Here is a 25,723-nt window from a genome sequence, read left to right on the forward strand (position 1 = left end):
TTGACGACATAAAGGTTCTAAGCTCAATCCACGAAAACGTTTGTGGAAATCACTTCGGAGGTCGATCCTTAACATAGAAAACTTTAAACGTAGGCTACTACTGGCCTACTATGCATCAAGACGCTAAGGATTTAGTACAAAAGTGCGACCACTACTAACGCTACAAGTTGGTACCAGCATTGCTTGCCAGCGAACTACACCTGCAGATGAGTCATTGGTCGTTCATGCAGTGGGCAATTGACTTGGTAGGGACAATGCCGCCTGCTATTAAGGGCTGAGGCATGATGATTGTGGCAACTGATTACTTCACCAAGTAAGTGGAAGCAAAGCCCATAACAACCACAACTTAGATGGACATAAAGCACTTCATATGGAGGAACATCATTTGCCGATTTGGCATCCCTCAATCCATCGTCACAGACAACGGCCCGTAATTCTTAGGCAAAGATTTGGCGAAGTTCTTCCTGAAATATGGCATCAAGCAACGCATGTCCACGCCGAGGTATCCCTAAGGCAATGGGCAAGCCAAACCATCCAACAAGATGATTCTCGACTACTTCAAGAAATTCCTCTCCAACAAGAAGGGAAAATGGCCTGACGAACTTCCCGGATGTCTATAAGTGTATTGCACAACCAAACGACGAGAAACCAGTGAGACTCCTTTCTCTTTGGCATTTGGTTCATAAGCAATCATTCCTTTCAATGTCGTCGTGCCATGTATCAGTACTCTACTGCCAAGCATCAAGCAGAACAGAAAAGATATGGCCACAAACTTAAATCTGGCAAAGGAGAAACCCGAGAAGGTCATCACCGCATCGCAACCTACCAGGACTAAGATTCGGCAGTTCCAGTCTGGAGATCTAGTCCTAAGTAAAGCCTTCATCACTGCCTACAGAGAATGCCCCAAAAAGATGGAACGCCTACAATCTGAGGAAGTACCATGCATGACCTTCCACTAAATCAAAGCTCGAAGACTCAAGCAGCTCAACGAGCACCACCTCGCAAGCCGAGGACTATCCAGTTGTTATGCAGCCTTTACCTTACAGTTAAGTTTTCGTTTGTTTTACTTGTTTTTCAATGAGGAATTACATGCGGGGACATGGTGTTGGCTGCAGGCCAGGAGAAATAATCCCTGGCTTTTGGCCGAGGGCCATGGAGCAGGCATTAGGCGAGGAGAAATAATCTCTGGCTACGGGCGCAAAAACTTAGGAATGGGCATTTGGCCGGGAGATATTATTATTTGATACCACTATTTAGCACACTATATACAAGATATGCTTTATGAGATGTTTATGGCATGCTAGGGTTTTCGAAAAACCTACCACTTATTATGCTATTAGTTTTCATAAAACTTTGGGGGTTAGTATATTGATAACTGTTTCAGTATATTATATATATATCAACTTGGTCCACTCATGTTTGTTTTGCGCCCCCTCAGGACTTAGAATCGAGGAGTACGATCCCGAAATCAAGGTACTTCCACGTCGGCTTCTTCGAGTCCTCTCGGTGTAGGACCTACTCATTTGTTCATTCAACTTTTATATTAATTCTTTTAGTGTTCTAGATTAGATGTGTGCTCTGAATACGTTCTTCATTCGTATATTAATTTTATTTAAATTCTTTTACCTTTTTTACATCTTAGTTCTCATGTTTTCAATAAATGGCTTTCGTTACCTTTGGGTGTCGGTCAACACGTACCTACCTTGGTATTCAAGGAATATCAAGATTAGAGCATGTCACGTCTCTTAAGATATTTTGAATGTGTTTAAAAATAAAGAAATTGAATTACATTATTGTTAGCCTATTGTGAGGTACTACAACAACAACAACAACAACAAAGCCTTTTCCCACTAAGTGAGGTCGGCTATATGAATCCTAGAACGCCATTGCGCTCGGTTTTGTGTCATGTCCTCCGTTAGATCCAAGTACTCAAGTTTTTTCTTAGGGTCTCTTCCAAAGTTTTCCTAGGTCTTCCTCTACCCCTTCGGCCCTAAACCTCTGTCCCGTAGTCACATTTTCGAACCGGAGCGTCAATAGGCCTTCTTTGCACATGTCCAAACCACCGTAACCGATTTTCTCTCATCTTTCCTTCAATTTCGGCTACTCCTACTTTACCTCGGATATCATCATTCCCAATCTTATCCTTTCATGTGTGCCCACACATCCCACGAAGCATCCTCATCTCCGCTACACCCATTTTGTGTACGTGTTGATGCTTCACCGCCCAACATTCTGTGCCATACAACATCGCTGGCCTTATTGCCGTCTTATAAAATTTTCCCTTCAGCTTCAGTGGCCTACGACGGTCACACACGCCGGATGCACTCTTACACTTCATCCATCCAGCTTGTATTCTATGGTTGAGATCTCCATCTAATTCTCCGTTCTCTTGCAAGATAGATCCTAGGCAGCGAAAACGGTCGCTTTTTGTGATCTTCGCTAGATTGCTCCGGTCATTAGTGTGGATAAGTATATAAATGGATAGAGATAGGAAAGCAAACACAAGATGTACGTGGTTCACCCAGATTGGCTACGTCCACGGAATAGAGGAGTTCTCATTAATTGTGAAGGGTTTACACAAGTACATAGGTTCAAGCTCTCCTTTAGTGAGTACAAGTGAATGATTTAGTACAAATGACATTAGGAAATATTGTGGGAGAATGATCTCGTAATCACGAAACTTCTAAGTACCGGAGTGTGGTATCGTCTTGACTTGCCTTATCTGTCTCATAGGTAGATGTGGCATCTTCTCTCGAAGTACTCTTCCTCCATCCAGGGGTGGTATCTTTAACTGGTGGAGATGCACAAGGTAATGTATCAATTTCACTTGAAGCTTACTTGTAGTTTCAGGCTTGGTCAAGCACGATACAAACCATGTAGTAGGAGTCCCCCAAGTCGCCGAGCTAGGGGATCTGCTGAAAGAGGTGACAGACAAGGTAAGCAATAAGAGCTCCGGCTGATTGTTCACATTCTCCCTATCTTGCAGGCAACATGAAGGATAAAGAGAAGAAAAATGAGAAGAGATGATATGGGATACTTTTGCTTTTGAATAAGTAACTTTCCACAGGCTTATTCTTGAACTGGGCTGGAGGGTTTTCTGGTTTCGTCCAGAGTATAAGGCCGACTGAAGAATTTGAGGGTCAAAACAAGTCCATCAAATCTAGAGTACATTCGACCATGCTGATATGGGATACTTTTGCTTTTGACAGAGTAGTGGATGTATCGGCACGTGTGCTGTTACGCTTGTCTCCACATGCTTCCTTGTATCCTTCTCACTTGCCCTATCTGTTCCTCAGGCAGATGCGGTATCTTCCCTGGAAGCATAAGATGTTGAAGATGAGTACTCGAGAGCAATGCCAGGTAAGTAATCAGGTAAGGGGTTCCAGACAGTCAGTTCCTGGCTGGAAGCTTGATTCCAAGTGCTGACTGATTGCTCTCTTTCTCCTTGTCTTGCAGGTAAGAACAAGGCCAAAGGAAAAGACAGGGAAAAAGCATGATATGGGATACTCTTGCTTTTAACCCTGATGATATGAGATATTCTTGCTCTAGTATAGCTTGTTTGCAGAGGTATTATCGGGGGGAAAGAAAGCTGAATATTTTGAAAGGCTTCGTTGGGAGTGCCCTCTCAGATAAGAGGAAGGGTTAAGCATTTTTGCAGGTCTGCCTGTCTGTTGGGGATGGAGGTCGACATATATAGGAGTCTCCCTAACATCAAGTAATAATGCTATTCTTTTACCCTGCTTGGTCATAGCACGGTAGTGGGAGCTGCCAGCTTCACATGTTTTAACTCTGTCAGAGCACTTTGAAAAAGTGGTTTGCCTCTTCGGTTTTCGAACAAGCAATCCTGTCGGGCATCTGGCTCTCGAGATTCGGAGAACGATGCCTCTTCGATTTTTGAGAAAGCAATCCTGCTAGGGGTCTGGCTCTCGAGATTCGGAGAGCGGTGTCTCTTCGATTTTTGAGAAAGTAATCATGTTGGGAGTCTGGCTCTCGAAATTCGGAGGGCGGTGCCTCTTCGATTTTGGAGCAAGCAATCTTGTTGGGAGTGTTTTCTCGAATGGGAGTAAAGGTTGGGCATGTTTGCTAGTCTACCTTGCCACGAAGCACAGAGGTTGACACACAGGGACTTTCCAATTATCCAGCAGTGGTACTGTCCCTTTACCCTCTCTTCGATTTTTGAGAAAGTAATCATGTTGGGAGTCTGGCTCTCGAGATTCGGAGGGCGGTGCCTCTTCGATTTTGGAGCAAGCAATCTTGTTGGGAGTGTTTTCTCGAATGTGAGTAAAGGTTGGGCATGTTTGCTAGTCTACCTTGCCACGAAGCACAAAGGTTGACACACCGGGACTTTCCAATTATCCAACAGTGGTACTGTTCCTTTACCCTTGTGGGTAATAATATGGTAGCTAGACCTTCAAAATTTATGTGTCTAAACTTTGTTAGTGTTGTTTCTTTGTTATTCTTTTACCCTTCTTGGTCAGAGCGATGTAGTGGGAGCTGCAAGCTTCACGTGTCTCAACTTTGTCAGAGAACTTTGGCAAAGTTATCTGTGGTACCCATGAGCTACTGTTGCGTGTGGGAAGTGGGTGATTGAACAGTACGATTGATGTGCTTTCCACTTCACCAGAAATTTTCGACAGAATGCCCCTAATTTCCGCAAAGCTGAGTGTGTGTGTGTGACAAGTGATGACAAGGCTGAAAAATTAGGTGCCTCTTCGATTTCTGAGATCGGCCCTCGTGGTCTCTGAGCAGCCCAGCTTTTGAGAAAGCAAGCCTCTTCGATTTCTGAGATCGGCCTTCGTGGTCTTTGAGCAGCCCAGCTTTTGAGAAAGCAAACGCCTCTTCGATTTCTGAGATCGACCCTCATGGTCTCTGAGCAGCCCAGCTTTTGAGAAAGCAAACGCCTCTTCGATTTCTGAAGCTCCGTCGAGTGCAGATTTTTATAGAGGCTGGCATTAAGTTCCAAAGAACACTTGAATCTCCACTAGTAGAATCTTCATTCTTGCACTTCTAAGATCTTGATTTGTCCGACCTCTTCTCTCTTCAACACCTTTGAAAATGTTTGGCCCCTCCGACCGTCGTTTTGACTTGAACCTTGTTGAAGAGGCAGCCACGCCTTCTTCAGACAACATATGGCGTCCATCCTTCGTCTCCCTTACTGGTCCTCTTACCGTTGGGGATTCCGTGATGAAGAATGATATGACCGCTGCGGTAGTGGCTAGGAACCTTCTCACTCCCAAAGATAACAGACTACTTTCCAAACGGTCTGATGAGTTGGCTGTTAAGGATTCTCTGGCTCTCAGTGTTCAGTGTGCAGGTTCTGTGTCTAACATGGCCCAACGCCTATTTGCTCGAACCCGCCAAGTTGAATCATTGGCGGCTGAAGTGATGAGTCTCAAACAGGAGATTAGAGGGCTCAAGCATGAGAATAAACAGTTGCACCGGCTCGCACATGACTATGCTACAAACATGAAAAGGAAGCTTGACCAGATGAAGGAATCTGATGGTCAGGTTTTACTTGATCATCAGAGATTTGTGGGTTTGTTCCAAAAACATTTATTGCCTTCGTCTTCTGGGGCTGTACCGCGTAATGAAGCTCCAAATGATCAACCTCTGATGCCTCCTCCTTCTAGGGTTCTGTCCAGTACTGAGGCTCCGAATGATCCCCCTCTGGTGGCTTCTCTTTCTGGGGCTCTACCGACTGCTGAGACTTCTCCTAAGCAACCTTTGTGAAGGCTCCCTATTGTTTGTTTATTTTGACTCATGTATATGTACATATTTGTAACTTATCAGGGATATCAATAAATAAGCTTTCCTTCATTTCAACGTATTGTGTTAAATACACCAAAGCCTTCTTCGCTAAGTTATTTGAATTTTCTTTTGTTGAAGCTTGTATGTTGAAGCTTGTATCCGAACGCCAGATTGATGATTTATGATGGAAGATGATCCTCTCGAAAATACTAATGCCTTATTTGATGCATTATTTTGGGATGCCCTTGAAGTTTTTTTTTTTATCTTGAAGGCATTTTTGTTCAAAATTTTTTGTTAAAGCTTGGTAACACCAAAATCACTATTCACCTTTGTATTAGCGTTATATATAAAATGTTTAATAGAGGATGATTATCTACCCTCATAATCTCTCTACCCTTCCATGCCCTTTATTTGAACGGTCACAGTTAAATCACGTCAACATGTTATATTAATTTTTTTATAGAGATAATAAGATAAAAAATAATATGTAAGATGAGAGAATGAAAGGAGATGTGAATAAAAGGGTAAAGAATCCTCCTTCATGTTAATAGTCACAGTCAGTCAGTCAGTCATCACCCTCTCCTCTGCCTGCCTCCTGTCAACCCTTTTCATATAATCCGGCACAGGAGATCTCAAAGTTACAGCTAACGTTGGCGTGGCACCATTTGTCTAAAGTGTGAAGTCATAAAGTTGTGAAACGTGTCCTTTATTGCTTTTTGCTAAATGTGAATCATGACCTGAGGAAAAAAAAAAATTTCCACCGATCCAATAATACCACCACATGTATGAAATTAACTTACTAATGAAAACAAATATTACCAACTTTTTACTATTTTCTGGTCCCCAAAAGAACTATTCTTACATGAAAAGTCGTTGATAAGATGTATTGAGGAAAGCCTTTAGATTAGCTTAGAAGGAAGTACTTAGTCTAAAGTTCAATGTAGGTTAAGTCGGACTCTGCTGAATTTGCCATTAATACTGGGTACGGTGGTGTTTTTCTAGTAAAGAGTAATGGTGTTATTTTACTTGAACGATAGTAAAATGGAGTCATTGGTAGAAGCGTGGTCAATAAAAGTTGTTAACTACAGTTGGAAAGTCAAAAGTAATTAGGATTTGATACTCAGTAATTATATCCAACTTCTAAACTACAGTCGGAAAGTCAAGAGTAATTATTTTTTTTAATGATTTATTTTATATATTATTTCTTAATGGCACAAGTGGATTGCCACGTCAGCAAATATATGGACCCTCCATTTGCTAAATCATCACTTAATGGTCAGTTTGACATAATCACTATCGGATATATGACATTGCAACAAATTCATAAGTTAAGGTATAACATTGCAATGTTTAAAACATGATGTATGAAATTATGGTGCGACCCATATTTGAGGTAGTTTTGTGTAATTTACCCTTATATTTTTTGTGGTGTACGATTTTCTTCCTTCCACATTCCTCCCCCTCCCTCCCCTTCTCTCTCTTTCCTTTTTGTCTCTCTCTAAAAAAAAAGTCAACACAACGTGACTTAATTATGGTCATTCAAATAGGAGGTGAGGAAGGAGATGAGAGAATCTTATTCTATTTTTCATACCATATTTGTACTACCTCTCTAATAAAGGTAGGATCAACCAATACAAATGGTTCTCACCTCTATTAGAAGAATTATACTAATATGATATAAAAATCTACAATTTTTTATAAAATAATGTACACTCCTATCCTTGTTTTAATGTAAAATGACATACAACTACTCAAAATATCGATAACATTAATGATATAAACCCCTATTCTAGAGCTGGCCAATATTCTACACTCTAAAGGCGTCTCCATAACTATTATCCACACCCGTTCCAACTCCATCAACCTTTCAGCTCTAAACATAGAAAAATCCTACTTTTTCAACCACAAGTCACAACTAGTTATCCGAAATCACCAAACCCCAATTGGAGCACATAAGCCAAATTCAAAATCAATGCACCAATTTGTCTTCACTCTTAAAGGTTTAATGTTTAATAGTCACAGTCAGTCGGTCAGTCACCACCCTGTCCTTTGCCTACCTCCGATCGTTGGCGTGGCACCATTTGTTTAATGTGTACCATTTGTTTAATGTGTATTGAGAGCAACTCCACTGTGGGTTGCTGCTCGGGGGACAGTGGACCAAACAGGGCATGATAGCCTGGTTGAAGCCCTCCAGCGTGGGGAGCCCAAGGGACTAGGCCGGCCCGAGCAACAGGCTTGTGAGGAATCGCCAGCCCGCAAGCCCGAGGTGGACCTGACACAGGGCTGACGTTAGCCTAGCGTCAGTCTCATTTTTAATTTTTTTTCTGTCAGGCGCGTGGGGGCGAGTCAGCCGACAAATTTCAGACCCCAGGGGCCCGCGATGCAGTCTGCCTACCGTTGGGAAGCCACGTGGCTTCCCACGGTCCGTTCGATCTCAACGGCTCTTTAAAATAGGCCGTTCGATTTGCAACGGTAATAAAAATAAAATAAAAAAACTTATTTAATATCCACCATTGGATCTGAGATCGACGGTTGATATTATTCTGCTTTATAAATAAATAAATAAAAGAAAAATAGTTTTAAAATTTTAAAAAGTTACTGTTGTGACATGTGGCACAATCTGGAGTGTTGGAATTCAATTTTTTTTTAAATCCAACGACAGAGATTAATTAGTTCAATAAAAAATTTAAAAAATTGTAAAAAATCTGAATTTTTTTTTAAAAAATTGTTTTTACTTTTCTATAAATACTTCTCATTATCATCTACCTTACACCACAATTTCATATTTTCTTAACTACTTTCAATCAAATTCCTATCTTTCTCTCAAAGTTTCAATCCATTTTTTTTCAACAAAATGACTACTACTGCAGGTACGAATTGGTCGCTTCTTGAAGATGTTGCATTGTGTACTAACTGGGTTGAAGTTACTCATAGTTCGCTTATGGGTAATGAGATGCAGTTGCGAGAAATGTGGAGTCTTATTCATGCTACGTGGCATGCCGTCATTTGTTAAAAATCTGATGGAAATCTATCCTCAAATATTGTAAACAAATTATGACACGTGGCGCGACGTGATTGGTTAATAATCTTATCTGAAATCCATCACCAATAATTGTATTTTTGGATAATGACACGTGACGCAATGAGAACGATTAAAAATCTTATCGGAAATCCATCACCAATAATTGTCTTTTTCGGATTATGACACGTAGCGCAACGAGAACGATTAAAAATCTTATCCGAAATTACTAATAAAATTATTTTGTATTATTTTATTACCTATAGCCAAGGGGAGGGCTCCCACACTAGAGGTGCAAAAAGCAGTTACTGTTCATTAAGGGGAGTTACTGTTCACCTCCCACGCTGGAACTGCTAAGAGGAAAGCCTCTGAATTGGCTTAGAAGAAAGTATTTGGTCGAAATTTCAATGTAAGTCAAGTTAGATTTGATTGAATTCGCCATTAATATTAGGTACGGAAGGTATTTTCTTAGTAAAAAGTAATGTTGTCATTTTACTTGAACATTAGTAAAATGGAGTCATTGATAAAAACACGGTCGGTAAAAGTGGTCAAAGCGTGAGCACGTATAAGCCGAACCACAGATTAACAACAGTTTACAAATGTTTGTAAACTACGGTTGGAAAGTCATGAGTAATTAGGATTTGATACTCAGTAATGATCCAATCTGCATAGCCAACGAAATCTTACATCATCAAGATTAAGTAGGAATTGTTGGAATATAATCATGATGATGTTAGCTTTACTATATATGTATTTGATGTATGGAGGTGCACCATAAGAATGGTGTATAAGAGGTATGACTTAATAAGGGTTATACCATTCTATAAGTGAACTGTCTTATCAAAGGGATAAAACCATTCAGAGAAGTTTCACAACTCTCTAGAAATGGTACGATGAAGTCTATAAAGGGAGGATTCATTGCTCAAACAAATCAATCCAACGTGAAATGCATTTTCTCTTCTTCCCGTTGGTGTTCTATTTCTCCTTTGGCACTACCGCATAGTAATCAATAGTCTAACGACATTAGAGATTGATCTTGTGATCCATCAAATTGTACATTGAAAAGTATTAGTGAGGGGGTCCCTATGATTTGCACGTGATGTTTACTGACCAAATGGTGAATGCAAGAAATGTGAGTGATGTTTGGAAGGTAGGGCTGCAGTTGGAGCATGGAATTGAAGGTGAGGTTGAAAGAACAATTAGAAGACTGATGGTTGAGAAAGAAGGGGAAGAGATCAAAGGGATTGAATTAAAGTGGATGGAAAAAAGCAAATCATTGCCTCAAAGATAGGGGTGGGTTCAAAAAACCGAAAACCAAACCGAACCGAGGCCGAAAAAAACCGAACCGAAAAAAACCGAACCGAAACTGCCAAACCGAACCGAACCGAATCTGGTTGGTTCGGTTTCGGTTTTTGAGGTCCGGAAACCGAACCGGACCGAACCGAACAGAAAAAAAAAATCATTTATAAAAAAAAAAATATGTTGGCCGCGTCAAGGTTTGAACCCCTAACCTGCGGGTTGGGGTAAGATGCTGCTAGCCAACTTAACTGTAGGCTTTGTGTTGTTGTAATTGTACCAATAATATATTTATAGGTTTCTTATGTTTAATGCTTTATAAAATTTCTTAACTTTACAAACCCTAGCCGACGTCTCACTCCCATTTCATTTCAGATCTCACACTTCTTTCTTCCGTCCGCTGCTTCCTCAGTCTCTCTGTCTCCCTCTCTCTGTCTCCCTCTCCCTCTCCTTCCTCTCTTCCTCCAAATCACTTTCTCTCTAGTCTTTTCATGTCCTCCTCACGGATTCCTTCTTCCAAATCATGATTTTCGCTCGCCCCTTTCAAGACCCGACGAAAAGAGGAACTGTTAGAGCTTGCGATGATCATGGCAATTTTGCTGCAGCAAAGGTTGTGGGTTTTATTTATTTGTCAGTTCATGGGTTTTTAATTTTATGATCATGGCGATTTTATGGTTACCCATTTGAAATTTATGTAATTTAAGGTGAAAAAGTTTGTATTTTTCTTTGAATATGTTTCGGAATTTTCTAGATCTATTGTGGACTTGACTATGAATTTGAATGTGGGCACTGGGCATGCGATATTGGAGTCCGATTATGACATTTAGACGAACTTATTTGCTTTTTTTTTGTGTTTTCGATATGCATCTTAATTTGTTGAATTATTTCATGATTTTGTAAATTTTAAATTTTTAGAATTTTGAATCCTGGCGATGTACTTGAAGAATATATGTTTCTGTATTTGCTTAAGTTTTGAAAATTTGAACTCGATCTGCTTGATCATAAGTAGTTGAATTACTTGAATATATTCGGGATTTTGAGGTGAGAAAATGTATATGTTTGGTTAGTGAGAAAATGCATGAAGGTGAAAGGTTAGTACCTAAAATTGCTAAGTTCAAGTTTTTCGGTTTGTTGTAAAGTTTTAGCAAAGACCCATTGGGATTTTCATATGGTTCTTCCTCTGTGTAGTCTTAAAAAGGGAATTAAATTCTTTTGCGTCTCTTATTTTGTTTATGGCTTTGTATTTGTTTTCCATAGAGGAAAGGCTACTTTGAACAATGACCCAAATACTAGGCACTCTGTGAACCAAATAAAGAAATGGATGCTTGGCATATAACTCAAGTAATGTTGTGGTTGTTTTGCATTTTTTGGAGGAAAAAAAAAAAAAAAAAAAACCAGAAAAAAACCCGAAACCGAACCGAAAAAAAAACCGAACCGAAAAAAATTTGGGCCGAACCGAAATTTCGGTTTGGTTTCGGTTTTGGCAAAAAACCGAACCGATAAGAACCGAACCCAGCCCTACTCAAAGAGGTGGCTCTTCCTACCAATCTTTGGATGGCTTGGTTAAACACATCTTATCATTATAAATCGTTTGTTTAAGAAACTCAGTATGAATTATTCAATAAAATTAAAATTAAAATAAACCGACATATGGTTAATCAAAATATCAATAATATTAATGATATAAATAATAATTGTGGATCCATGAAATATTAATGTAATTATCAGTATCATTAGACATGTGACGTAACGAGATAACATAACCTAAATTGCACTCCTTTTTATAAAGTCATGAAGTTGTGAAACTTTTTTTTTTTTTTTTCTGTTAAAGGTTAAACGCTTAACTTGAGGTAAAACAACAGTTTCCACTGACCCAATAATCTATATATACATGAAATTCATAAGCAAAAACTAACATTCTTTGACCAAAAAAAAAAAAAAGCAAAAAGAAACATTCTCGATTCAAAAATGGAACAAAGCAAAGGCAGGAGAGTGATCATCTTCCCACTGCCGTTTCAAGGCCACATAAATTCTATGCTAGAACTGGCCAACGTTCTACACTCCAGAGGCTTCTCCATAACCATTATTCACACACGCTTCAACTCCCTCAACCCTTCTACCCTAAACCCACAGTTCACGTACCATTCAATCCCTGTCGACTTCTCCGAAACCGAGGCCGCCTCGAGGGATCCCAAAGGTTTTCTTTATCTTCTCAATGTTAGATGTGTCGAGCCTTTCAGAGAATGCTTGGCCGGATTGTTATCGGATGACGTTAAGTTGGAAGGCCCCGTTGCTTGCTTGATCTCGGACACTCTCCTTCACTTCACTCGACCCATTGCGGAGAGTTTTAAGCTTCCGAGGATCTTGTTGGATGTCTCGTGCGCCACTAATTTTGCTGTTTTGGCTGCGTTTCCGCTTCTCAAGGAAAAGGGTTACCTGCCAATACAAGGTACATCAGATATATGCTTCTTTCTTTCTATGTTGGTTACAACAAAATAACTCAATACCACTATTAGTTGCACAAAATAGAGTTGCTAAATTTATTTTTTTTTGACACAGATAGTGCTTTTATCGGAATAATTGTCAAATATTACAAAATGTCTTTTTACTCGCCATTGGTACCTAGTATTACTAATTCACTGGTTATAAACACGAGTGGACTGATGATAATATACAAATACTTGAACAACTTATATTTGGCTTTCTATTATATTGGCAATAATTAGATTCTCGACTAGAAGAGGTAATCACAGAACTATCACCTATCAAAGTTAAAGACCTGCCAAAGGCGCCCGGTTCCGATCCTGAGAATTATTATCAACTGGCCATCCAAGTGTCAAATGAACCAAAGTCTTCTTATGGACTCATCTTAAATACATTTGAAGATCTTGAAGGACATGCTCTGGCCAGAATCCGCCGACACCTGCCCAATGTTCCCATTTTCCCAATAGGTCCATTTCACAAGTGTTGCCGTACAATATCCTCTTCAAGTAGTTTATTGGCACAAGATCAGAGTTGCATTTCATGGCTGAACACTCAAGCGCCAAAATCTGTTGTTTATGTTAGCTTTGGGAGCATTATACAGATAGAGGAAGCTCAATTTTTGGAGATAGCTTGGGGGCTGACCAACAGCAATCAACCCTTTTTGTGGGTTGTTCGACCCGGGTTGGTTAACGGGTTTGATTGGCTCGAAGCGTTACCTAACGGATTTTTAGAAGCATTGAACGGGAGAGCTTACATTGTGAAATGGGCTCCACAAAAAGAAGTGTTGGCCCACCTAGCAGTTGGAGTCTTTTGGACTCACAATGGTTGGAATTCTACAATAGAGAGCATTTGTGAAGGGGTCCCTATGATTTGTACGCCAGGTTACATTGAGCAAATGCTGATTGCAAGAAATGTGAGTGATGTTTGGAAGGTAGGGCTGCAGTTGGAGCATGGGATTGAGAGAGGTGATGTTGAAAGAACAATTAGAAGACTGATGCTTGAAAAAGAAGGGGAAGAGATCAAAGAGAGATCCTTAAAGTTGATGGAAAAGGCAAATCGTTGCCTCAAAGAAGGTGGCTCTTCGTACCAATATTTGGATGGCTTGGCCAAGCACATTTTATCGTTATAAATCGTTTGTGTAAGAAATTAAGTGGTATTGCAAGTAGCCATTTACCATAGTGGTAAAAATGAGTTGAGCTCTTACATGAGGATGTGAGTTCGAACTTCATCGGTGACTAAATAAAAGAAAATCTATCGTTTAACAAAAAAACAAAAAGTACTAAGTGGTATTATTTATTCAATAAAATTGTTGGGTTGCATTATGTGTTTACATAAATAGAGGCTTTTAGCAATGTGTTAACTACAGTATGTGTATAAAATAAAATCTCGACAAAAGCCAGTCTTCACTTTACTACCAGATTTGCACGTTTCAACTTAATCTTCAACTCATTCGAACATGTGATGTAGGTCACAATACCAACAAACCAAAACAATAATGGTTCTAATTAGATCTGGTAAATTTTTAAACGACACGAAAATAAAAGGTTTAGGGTAGTTACTAAGTCACCCGTTAATAACGGGTTTACACAGAGGTAACCAATGGGTAACCCATTTCGACCCGTTAAGAAAAAAATATTTTGATGATTTTAAAATTAAGCTACTAAACAAACTTACTATAAAATATAGTATATTAAATATGTATTATTGTATTACTATTCTACATAAATTAAAAAAATAAAAAGTTTTATTTATTTTTATTATGAGAGTTTCTTATCATTACTAAGATAAATTTTACTTGACCTACTGTCTTAAATTCAAATCAACTTGTATAATGTTAGTATAAGCAAAATGATAGTCTTTCAATTTCAGAGTCAACGACGTAGCAAAGCTTTTACTCTCTCTCTCTCTCATACAATCATACTCACAAATGTTTTATCCTCTTAAACGTGAGATTAAAACATTATAAAACACATTAAAAAATTAAATATCAAAGTAATTTAAAAATACTAAACAAATTAAAAAATTATAATAATTAATTTACAAGTGCAAAAAATGTGAAAAAAGAATATGCAAATACTTGTGATCACACCCTCTATGCTTTGAGATGGGTACATCATTGTTTGAATTTTTAAAACCGTACAAAGCCTCATGAATAGTATTTTTAGGGGAGTTCAAAATAAATAAAATTTCATAATAATTAGTGTACAAGTGAAAAATGTGAAAGAATATATAAATGCTCGTGATTGCATCCTCCACGCATAGATGATGGATACATTGTCGTTTAGAATTTTAAAACCCTCCAAACCCTCATGAATAGTGTTTTTATTTGAGTTCAAAATTAATAAAATTCGTAATAATTATTTTATAAGTGTGAAAAATGTGAACAAAAAAAATATACAATCACTTATAATGATAAGCTTTACAACTTTCGTGAAGGGATCCAACTCCGAAATCTAACACCATAATCCATGAACCTTAGATTTATATTTAATCGTCGATTATCGTTTATGCTTTACTCTTTCACTAAATTTTGTTTTTCATATTTTCTCTTTTGAAAACATGATCTTTTAGCGGATATAGAAACATGAACGGTTCGGGTTGTTGATATTACGTTCCAATATGTACGGTTACCTGAATATGAGTCAATGTTATATAGTTTTTGGAGACTTTACAAACTCTGAGCAATATTTTCACTAACAGTGAAACTTTGAACGTAATATCAATGATCTGAATTGTTCATCTTCCTGCATCCTCTAAAAGATCATGTTTTCAAAAAAGAAAACTTAAAAAAAAATTGGTGAGAAGAATTGAGCGTAAATGTAAATGATAATCAATGGTTAAATTTCAATCTATAGTTTATGTGATTATAGTGGCAAATTTCGAAGTTAAACCCATCATGAAAGTTGTAAAGCTTGTCTGTACGAGCGTTTATATATATATTAATATCTTTCACACTTCTACATTAATTAATATTTATGTGATACGTGAAAGACAAATGTGACACACCCCGACCGAGGCCAAGGCATGTTGGCCGTCACGTGAGAGTGACGTAGCCATGTGCACAGTGTGGAAGCGATAAAGATAGCAAATATACGAATAACTAAAAACCACATTACTAGAGTACACTACTAAACAGAAAATGATAAGAGTTAGTTACAATAGTAAACACTCCTAATCAGAGCATAAAGTCTAGGTGCAGTCCAATAGGACAAGTACTAGTTACACAGTACCAGGAATGTCCTACTATTATTCAAATAGGTCAGAATTGCCGAAGATCCTGAGCCACCAACAGCAATCTTACTTAGAACCTGGAGTGGCGTAAAATAGAAAGCGTGAGTGGGCAAAAACAAATGTTTTAAAAACCATTTCATTATTCAGCATAACTAACCCCTCGCTGTAAAACATGTATAATTTTTCTAGAATCAAGATATGAGCATATACATACATATACATATACATATATCTATATAGATATATATATATATATATATATATCTGAAATCATATCAATTTAGTTCATGCTTCACATAATCATTTTCATATGTATGCCATGCCAAAATATAACAAAGTAAACAATCCGGGTAAGAATAATTTCATAGAAATGTGATATGTTAGCCGGAACTCCTGTGGTAGTCTGTACGGCTGAATTCCTAGCTCAAACTCAATCTAGCCGGAGTCACTTCTATGACCTATACGGCAATATACTGCACATAAGTCGGAACCACTGAAATGGTATGTACGACAAGGTTAGGTGTAATATAGTTATGCTTAATGCTACGCCCTTACGCTAGTTATGCGATAAATCGTTAGTCACCTACGAGTCAGAACCACCTATAGTGGTCTGTACGACAAGACTGTGCACCTCAATTGGATCCAATGTAAGCATATGGTGCGGGAGGTGACATAATATACAGGCTTGTGCCAACTCTCTTTGACTAAATCGCAATCACCTTGGTGCAGGTTATGAGTTCAATGTTCATCAATACATTTATAATCATTCTATTCATAACTAAGGCCTTTGTTTTAATCACATCTCATATAGACAATCAACATGTTCATCTCATTTATTGAATGGTTGCATCTAACCTCTCGTTAGACTGCCTATGTACCCTAAATAAGGATCAAGTCGTTCTTAGTTCACCTAATCAAACATAACTTACCCGAACTTACTTGTGCCTCCACAACACCACATTTATATATATATGCAACCATGGAAATGCATATTCAGAATATAAAGTCATTTAGCATATTGTTTCAAAGCATACTTTCATTTAAAACACATTTCTGGGAAATAAATCAAGTATATAAATATATACCGAAAACAAAAGCCCACTCACTGTTATGTCGACGGGTCGTAACCCCCGAGTCGCCCGTGGATACACTCGTCCTCGGAATAAGTCTCACCTATATGCGAATTAACTATAAAAACGTTATTTTAAAGCATATAGGCAAAACTAGCTAATAACTTCTCATACATAGCTCAAAATGGGTATATGAATATACCAACGTGACCTACACAACCTCACGAACATCTTGATATTTTTAGAAAAAATTTCCTATAGCTTACGCGCCCTCACGCGCCGGGGAAGGCACGGCATCACGCGCCCTCATGCACATCACCTTCAACCTCCAGACGCCGGAATAGTGCCACCGACGCCGGATTCTGGGCAGACCTGCAACTGCCCATTTCTCTCTCGTTTTTGCACCATTTTCTATGAAATTTTCACCCAAATGTCACAAATTTCAAGAGGAAGAAGGTTATACCTCTTTGGAGCCTCAAATCCTTCGAAAACACATCAGAAAAATCTCAACAAAATCGACCACCTTCGAACCTCGTGATCCCGACGTCAAAACCAAGCTAACGAAGCACTCCGAGCTTCATGAGAACCTCCTAGAGTTCGCTGAAGGCTTGGATTGTCCTAAAACATAACCATTCAAAAGTTCATGAATAGTGTTCAACTCGAAGCTTGAGTTTTCAACGTGAAATCGAACGAGTTCTTACCTGAAATTGGTACTTTTGAACTTGTAGGGTCCTCACGAACACAACGGTACCATTTTCTTCCTCGATATATGAAGATTTGGCTCAGTTTCAAGGTGGTCCGTACGAAGGAGAGTGAAGAGAGAGTCTGCGAGATGAGAGAGAGAGCACGGGAAAGAGAGAGAAGGGTATGTATTTGTGTGGTCCAAAAATGCACACCAATCCCAACTCTTTAATTTTTTAGTTCTAATTGGGTCCAATTAGTTAGGGATAGAACTAATTGACTCAATTCTTTAATTCCACACAAACATACATCCGACGCTCAAGGGTAAATCTATCTTTTCACAACCACAATGATAAAATAAAGTACATTTCTGGGACGGGCTGTGACAAATGTGTTTTTATGTTTTGAAGTAATATTTATATGATAATGTGGTATGTATATACTAATTTAGTATTATGTTTTTTATTTGATTATTTACTGGTTTAAAATAAATTTTCTTTAATGGGTAATGGGTCGGACCATATTATCTATTAATATTAACGAGTCGAGTTTCGACTTGGTCATATTACCTGTTCATTTTAACAGGTGTTACACGACACAACCCGTTAAAATATCGAGTATGACATGAAAACGACACAAATATGAAAAACACTACACGAATGCCAAATCTAGTTTTAATAACATGGAAGAAAGTTGTCTCAGAGCCTCCTATAGGGCATCCAATTCGTCACAGTGAATGCTTCCAATCAATATACATATATAGTAATCGTCATACTTACCTTGTCTACTTTTGTGGATCCAAATTATAGGCATACAGGAATTGTGGCAAAAAAACTCTTTCTGTGTGAGTTCTCTCTTCCTGAGAGTCGTTCTCACTATTGTGTGAGTGGTTTCCCTTCCGTCTGATTATGTCACTGTCGACCCTTGCTGCGGCGGAGATCAGTAACAGATCATTCCTTGTAAACTTTTATGGAAGGCTTTTTGAAAAACTTTGCAGTTGTAGCCCTGTTGGTAGGACTGGGGGATTATTCTTGTTCTGGAATTCTTGTAAGGTGGATGTTAATGTTATCTCTTCCTCTTCTTGTTTTTTACACTGTGTGGTTATTGATTTTTCTCAAAGGTTGAACATTATTTCACTTTTGTGTGTGCATAACCACGAAAACATTTACAATCTATCATGTTGGAGGACATTTTATTGCTTAGTCCTAAAGTTAAACCGGGGTGTTTAATGGCAGATTTTAACAACATTATGGACATTTCTGAAGAAAAAAAAAAGGAAGTTGCCAAGTTACTACAACTTTTATGAACAAATTCCTCCAATTTCTTAACAACGGTAACCTCTTATCTCTTAATGCTTCTGGGGTGCCTTTTACTTGGTGCAATAATCAGGAAGGTAGTAATAGAATTTATGAAAGACTTGATCGTGCCTTGGGTAATTCATATTGGTTAAATGAAAATCCTAATTATAATCTTCATAATTATCCTATTTTCGGGTAACTTTTAATTGAACAAACATTAGCAGTAGACATAATAATTCCTTCAAATTTGAAGCGATGTGGCTTTTGCATCCTGATTTCAAGGAGTTTGTGAATGATGCTTGGAAGTGTAATGGTGGTTTCAATCCTATGAATAATTTTAGAGCTTGTGCAAAAATATGTTTAATTACTTAGTAAAGAATTGGAATAAGACTACTTTTGGTAATTTGAAAGTTCACAAGGAATGCATCCTTGGTGAACTGGCTGTGATCCAAGAGACCATTATGAGAAATAAAAATGTTGATGTTGAATTGGAACTCGAAACTAAGATAAGTGAAGAACTAAATTCGATACTAAAGCAAGAGGAAATTATGTGGGCACAAAAAGCTAAAGTCAATTCTCTCCAGTTAGGTGATAAGAACACTAGGTTTTTTCAAACGGTAGCAACTATACGGAAGAAAAGACACGAAATTAAGAGGATGAAGGACAATAATGGATTTTGGTGGAATGCGGATGAAGGACTTGAACAAGTTTTTGTGCAGGAATTTAAACTGCGTTTTTCTTGTGATTGTCCTCCTTCACCCGTTGATATTTCTTCTTGTGCTAATATTATTACCCCTTGCATTGATAATAGTCAAAATGAAATGCTTCTCAAACCTATGGAGGACATTGAGGTTTGGGAGGCGATGAAAAGCATTGGTGCACTAAAGGCACCAGGGCCTGATGGTATTAATGCAAGTTTCTACCATGAATGCTGGGATACCATTAAAGATTTAGTTAGTGCAATGGTGAAGGATTTTTTCCTTAATAATTTCAGTCTAAAATTGATTAATCATACCAACATAGTTCTTATTCCCAAAGTGGAGAATCCGGAGGTGGTAAGTAACTACAAACCAATTAGCCTTTGTAATGTTAGTTACAAAATTATTATGAAAATCATTATCAAAAGGTTAAGACCTTTGCTTGATTTGTTCATATCTAACTGTCAAGGGGCTTTTGCCCCAGGGTGTTCTATTCATGATAATATCTTGATAGCTCATGAGATGTTCTCTAGCTTTAAAGTTAAAAAAAATGGAGTTTTAACGAAAAGCCCACGGTACTGTTCACTTTAACGAAAAACCATATTTTTACACTAAAAAGTCAAACTTGGTAGTATTCACTTTACCCTTTATTTTGTCCTTATCATTAAAACTCAAAGTTTTCAAGCCCTTTTCATTAGTTTTCCTTAAAAAAAAAGGAAGGATTGGAGCAACGGGAATTAAATTAGATCTTGAAAAGGCCTATGATTTCCTTATTGGGATTATATTGTTTAGGTGCTTTTGAGATTTGGTTTTGCGGTAAGGTGGGTCGATTTAGTTATGGTGTGCATTAAGTCCTCTTCATTCTCAGTTTTAATAAATGGTTCTACCCATGGATATTTCTACCCAAAAATGGGGATTAGGCAAGGGGACCCTTTATCGCCTTATATTTTTATGCTTTGCATGTAACATGTAATTAGACATTTTAACAGTATGGCCAATAACCCTAAGTCTCATATTGGTATTTTATCCTCTCCCAGGGGATTTAGAATTTCTAATCTAGTGTTTGCAGATGACTATCTTTGCCAAAGCAACTACTAAGGGTGCGCGGAATGTCCTCCAAATTTGTAATATGTTTGCTAAAGCTTCTGGTCAGCAGGTAAATTTTCACAAATCATCTTTATACTTTTCAAACAATACTAGTGCTCAAACTAGAAATGCAATTGTCAATATCCTACATATACAATACAAAACAACAATTGGTAAGTACCTGGAAATTCATAACATTGTGTTCTGGAGAGATCTAGTTAATGAACAAGAATTATTGAGAAGAGTGAAACAAAAATTAGTGGGGTGGAAGGCAAATACTCATTCTAAAGTAGGTAGATTAATTCTTATTAAGTCTAATCTAACTGGTATGCCTAACCATATCATGTCTTGTTTTAAGTGTCCTCGTGTAACAAAGAATTTAAACAAGGAATAGGAAATTTTATCCTTTAGCTTGGGATAAAGTTTGCATGGCTAAAGACCAAGGGGGTGGTTAGGAATTAGAAGTGTGGATCATTTCAATAATGCTTGTTTGGCTAAGTTAGGTTGGAAAGTTGTAAAAAATGAGAACAATTGGTGGGTGGAAGTGGTTAAAAGGAAATACTTAAGGAATAATATTTTTTTTAGTTGTAAGGTGACAAAACTATTCTATAGCCTAGAAAGGAATTTTAAATAGTAGACATGTTATCCACATGGGAATGAGATGGGTGGTGGGTAATGGTAGGGACACCTTTTTTGGACCCATCGTTAGGTTTTTCCTTATCCGCTTGCCCACCTCATTCAAGTTAATCAGCATCAGAATATTAATTGGGAAGCTAAAGTTTGTGCTTTATTGATAATGGGAACTGGGACAAAGTCCAACTTTCTCAAGTATTAGATTTAGATGTTGTGAAAAAATTTTGTTTGGTAACTATTCCCTTGCAGAATATGGAAGATTACTTCATTTGGGATCATTCATCAACTGGTGATTTCTCAATTAAATCAGCTACTTGGATTCAGAGTAATCAAAACCATGAAGTGAAGAGACAAAAGCTCCTTAAGAGGTTGTGGAGGTTAATCATTCCCCCTAAGGTAATTTTTTTTACAAGGTTGCTTATTCAAGGAAAATTGCATACTAAGGTAAGATTGAGTAAATTCATTAAAAATGCTAACAAAGATTTCCTGTTATGTGCCAAGGAGGAAGAAACACAAAGTCATCTTCTTCGGAATTGTGATTTTGCAAAAGAAGTCTGGAACAGATCCCCGTTAAATACACGACAAAGTAATGTTGGTCATACAAATGATTTTTTAGATTGGTTAGAATTAATTAACAATGATGAATGCAATGGTTTGAGTGAGCTTAGTAAGGCTCTTCTGAATTGTTGGTAAATTTGGAATGACAGGAATAATAAAGTTTTCAGAAGCATAAGTCCTCATCCTGTCAGAAGTATTGCCATTGCAGCTACAGTGGGTTTATATTATTTTGAGGCCAATTGCAAAAGGACTAACAAAAGCAACCTTTGTAATCAAGCAAACATTCGTTGGAAGCCTCCGCCCCGAGGAAGTTTGATCAGAAGTCTCCGGCTCGCGAGGGCACCAGTGAGGCCACCGTGCACTAAACGGCTGAACCGACACTGATGACGTTGATGAGACAAGCACCTGGGACGCCGTAGGAGTAGCCTCAGTAAGGGGTGTAGGCTCCCCAATCAATGGAGCACTCACGGCTAGAGCAATAGATGATAATAATGCGGGAGGCGCATTGGTCACACTCAGACGACGAGTGATCAACTGAGACATCTATACACTTTTTGAACCATAAAAATATAACATTATAAACTAATCCTTTCTTGCATTTGAAACTAGAAGAAAAAAGCAAAGAAAACTAAACAAATAAACCATGTGTGAAAAAAGCAAAGAAAACTGAACAAACATTAACCAAAGATTAAAAAGTGTAATGAATCCAAGGAAGCACGATTGATTAAAAAGAGTCAAACCTAAACCAAGAGACCTATCCTAATCTGTCAAACCCCAACCCAACTTTCTATAATTTGATCTCCCAGGCTTAGTGTGTTTAATCACAACAATTATTAATCGAAGGCAGCATGATGGACTGTTTTTTTACTGCGTATAATTTGATCTCCCAGGCTTAGTGTGTTTAATCACAACAATTACTAATCGAAACGACTAAAGAAAACAAATTACCAAATCCATAGTCCTTTGCAAACAGAGCCAGTCAAAGTTCGTACCTCTACTTATCAAGAACTCAATTCTGTGTACACACGAAGATCGACTTAAGACAATATCAGATCACTATCCAATGCTCAATTCACATCCAAATATCCAATTTCCTCAAACAAAAAAAATATACGATTTAAGCAAATAACCTGCAGACAAGATTCACTTTAATCAAAATCCACATCCGATTACTGGTTTTCTCATCAAAATTCAAGCATCAGCATATGACTTGCAGAAAACAAACAGAAACCAACACGTCAAAGAAAACTGATCCTTTCTTGCATTTGAAAGTAGAAGAAAAAAGCAAAGAAAACTGAACAAATAAACCAGGCCCTGTTTGCTTTGGAATTTTGGGAAAAACAAAAAGTACACACTGCCTGCAGTAACATGTAGCAATGGACCTTTGGGGATGAAAGGAAAGCATTTTCCTTCTGGTCTATGGTGAGATTAAATTGTTAGCATCTAATCAAACTGCTGTGAAAAAATACAACAATTGTGATTGACATATAAGTAGGAATGAATCTTCCCAAACTCCCTCAGTCCTAACATGAATTGTCAACAGACCTAAACCAAGAGACCTATCCTAATCTGTCAAACCCCCAACCCAACTTTCTATTTGTTAGTATGTATGTACATTTTGTGTGTGTGCATGTGTATGTGTGTGTGTTTGAGAGACAGAGGAGAGAGATGGAGGTGTTGCTTCCTGCAATTTAAAAATACAATATACACCAAAAAAAGCCAGATATGTTTTGATAGGTTAAAATTTCTAAATGACATCACCAGAGGAAGCCTTCGTTGCCAGGCTAGCATATCAGGACGCTTAACCATGCAAATTTTGTCAAAGCATACTACAAATATCCTTTTGTAGATGAAGCCCATTCATATTGGTAAAACCAAAAGACTGATAGATTTCTTGTTTTTGCCAACAAGTCCTCGACATCAACGTGTTCCCACAAGGCATTCTGTTGTTTTGTTGTTCGACATGAGAAGGAATGAAGGCAAAAGACAAAGTGATAAATGGGAGGTACACTAAAAAAGAATGACTATGACCTTGCATCTAATAATAATATCAAAGGATGAGAGGATGTCTCCCATTCCTCTCTATCTCATTCCAACTCATCTTGTAATCTCATGCATTCAGACAACACTCACAATACACACACACACATTCAATAAATTAAATATAATTAATTAACATAAGCATATGGACATTCTAATTGTAACATATATGTAATATGCACTATTTTAAGGGGTGTGCTATCCACACACCCTTTTTTACTTCTTACACATCCCTTGTTAATTTATGTCCGTTAATCTTCTTCATTTCATCCGATCTGACGGTCGAAAATTAAAAGGGTGTATGAGAAGTAAAAAGAAGTGTGTGGATATCACACCCCTATTTTAAATGCATTTTCTCGAACTAATAAGGAGACACATGCAGAGATAAGAAAGGAAATGTTCAGTTATTACGTAAATATATAGAGCTCTCATATAGCTTCAGCCTGAATTAGAAATATATAGAGCTAGTTGATTGCAATTAAAAGAGTGTAGACGATAAAAAATTGTGCCAAAAGCTTATTTGTTTTGTTCTGTTTGTATCTTTGTTAGTGTGAGAGAACTAAGATTTTGCTAGGCAAATGAGAATTTGATGATGTTAGAGAAAATTTAAACATTCATAGAACAAAATCAACAGACCCCCAAATCATATCCAAATCAAGAAAGCAAAATGATATCCATAATTCTCTAAACAACCGCAGCTTGTTCCTTCCAACAGACAAACTGGGTGCAGAGGCAAAATTTTCAAAGCATATCATAGGAAAGTACCATTTAAAGGCAGCAGAGACAGTCAAAATTTTAATTTCTATTCTGGAGATATATATTATGTATCTTCTCAGCTTTTTCATGCTATTTTATTTCCATTTTGTGGTGTTCTAATCTTGCAAAAGTACTGCACACATGCAGCGCTTCTTAAAAAATGGAAAGAAAAAAAAACAGGGAAACTATGCGCCCAATCTAATTTTAAAGTAAGTTTGAAAGTCATTATACCTTCTGTTAGTTTTTCCTGACAGTTCCTTCTATAAGTGTTCCCTCCTTAAGGTATAACAGTTCCTGAAACATTATATGGCAAACCAATGTCAATTCTTAAGAAAAATAAGATCACAGAATCTCAGAACAAACAATGAGAGAACATTGCAAGCAACAAAAAACAAGAATAAATTAAATGTCAAAATCCAACTGACCCAAGCTTCTTTCTCAGTCAATAAATTAAAATTTTCAAAGCATATATCTTTAGAATTAAAGAAATTTGAAAGGGAACAAAAGTTTAGTTCAATTGTTGCCGGCTTTGGAAAAGTTAAATACAGAAAGCATTTTCTGCAGAAGTTCGAATCCGGTCCATAGTTCAACCATGTTGCAACTGTATACTACTTTGGGAACAAACAGAAACCAACACGGCTGCACCCACCCTAATTCGAAACCCACATAACCTCAAACCCTCACAAATCCGAAACTCTATCAAATCAGAACCAACATCCAATTTTATCTGGAGATTTAGACAAAGTACTCAGAAATAAACATGCAATTTGACCTTAAACCCTAAATAACAAAAACCCATCGAAAATCAGAAATCCTTACCTTGATTTTGGGACTTGATTCGCGTCGGCTTCGAGAGTCGCGTGGCGGCCCGTTGTTTCGCATGGTGGTTGGATTTGGGTTCAAGATTTGGTGTTCACGGGAAAGAGAGAGGGAGAGATGAGCGAGAGGGAAGAAATAAATAGTTGGAGGTCCACGGGAAGAAAGACTTGGGGAAAGAAAGAGTTGGCGTCCAAACTCCAAACTCGGAAATTGAAAAAAACCACCTATTTTTACTATTGAACCGCCAACATTATCACAACTGACGCTTCCTAGGTATACAATTTGGCGTTGCGCAAAGTTGTTTTG

General features: G+C 37.8%; 1 protein-coding gene and 2 long non-coding RNA genes across 3 annotated transcripts; 2 read left to right on the top strand and 1 right to left on the bottom strand.

Moving 5' to 3' along the window:
• Positions 1-11,965: 11,965 nt before the first annotated feature.
• On the top strand, positions 11,966-13,883 carry LOC126633461 (UDP-glycosyltransferase 76B1-like). Its single transcript, XM_050304077.1, has 2 exons — positions 11,966-12,512; positions 12,790-13,883. The coding sequence occupies exons 1-2, from the start codon at positions 12,032-12,034 to the stop codon at positions 13,674-13,676; spliced, it is 1,368 nt and encodes a 455-aa protein (XP_050160034.1). The 5' UTR covers positions 11,966-12,031; the 3' UTR covers positions 13,677-13,883.
• A 6,356-nt stretch (positions 13,884-20,239) lies between these two features.
• LOC126633519 (uncharacterized) lies at positions 20,240-21,818 on the top strand. Its single transcript, XR_007627083.1, has 3 exons — positions 20,240-20,681; positions 21,494-21,640; positions 21,746-21,818. It is a non-coding gene; the product is annotated as an uncharacterized LOC126633519 (long non-coding RNA).
• LOC126633486 (uncharacterized) lies at positions 21,784-25,656 on the bottom strand. Its single transcript, XR_007627076.1, has 3 exons — positions 25,418-25,656; positions 24,830-24,892; positions 21,784-22,352 (listed from the first exon to the last, which is right to left on the bottom strand). It is a non-coding gene; the product is annotated as an uncharacterized LOC126633486 (long non-coding RNA).
• Positions 25,657-25,723: the final 67 nt, after the last annotated feature.

Source organism: Malus sylvestris, chromosome 1, assembly GCF_916048215.2.
Source record: "Malus sylvestris chromosome 1, drMalSylv7.2, whole genome shotgun sequence".
NCBI lineage: Eukaryota > Viridiplantae > Streptophyta > Magnoliopsida > Rosales > Rosaceae > Malus > Malus sylvestris.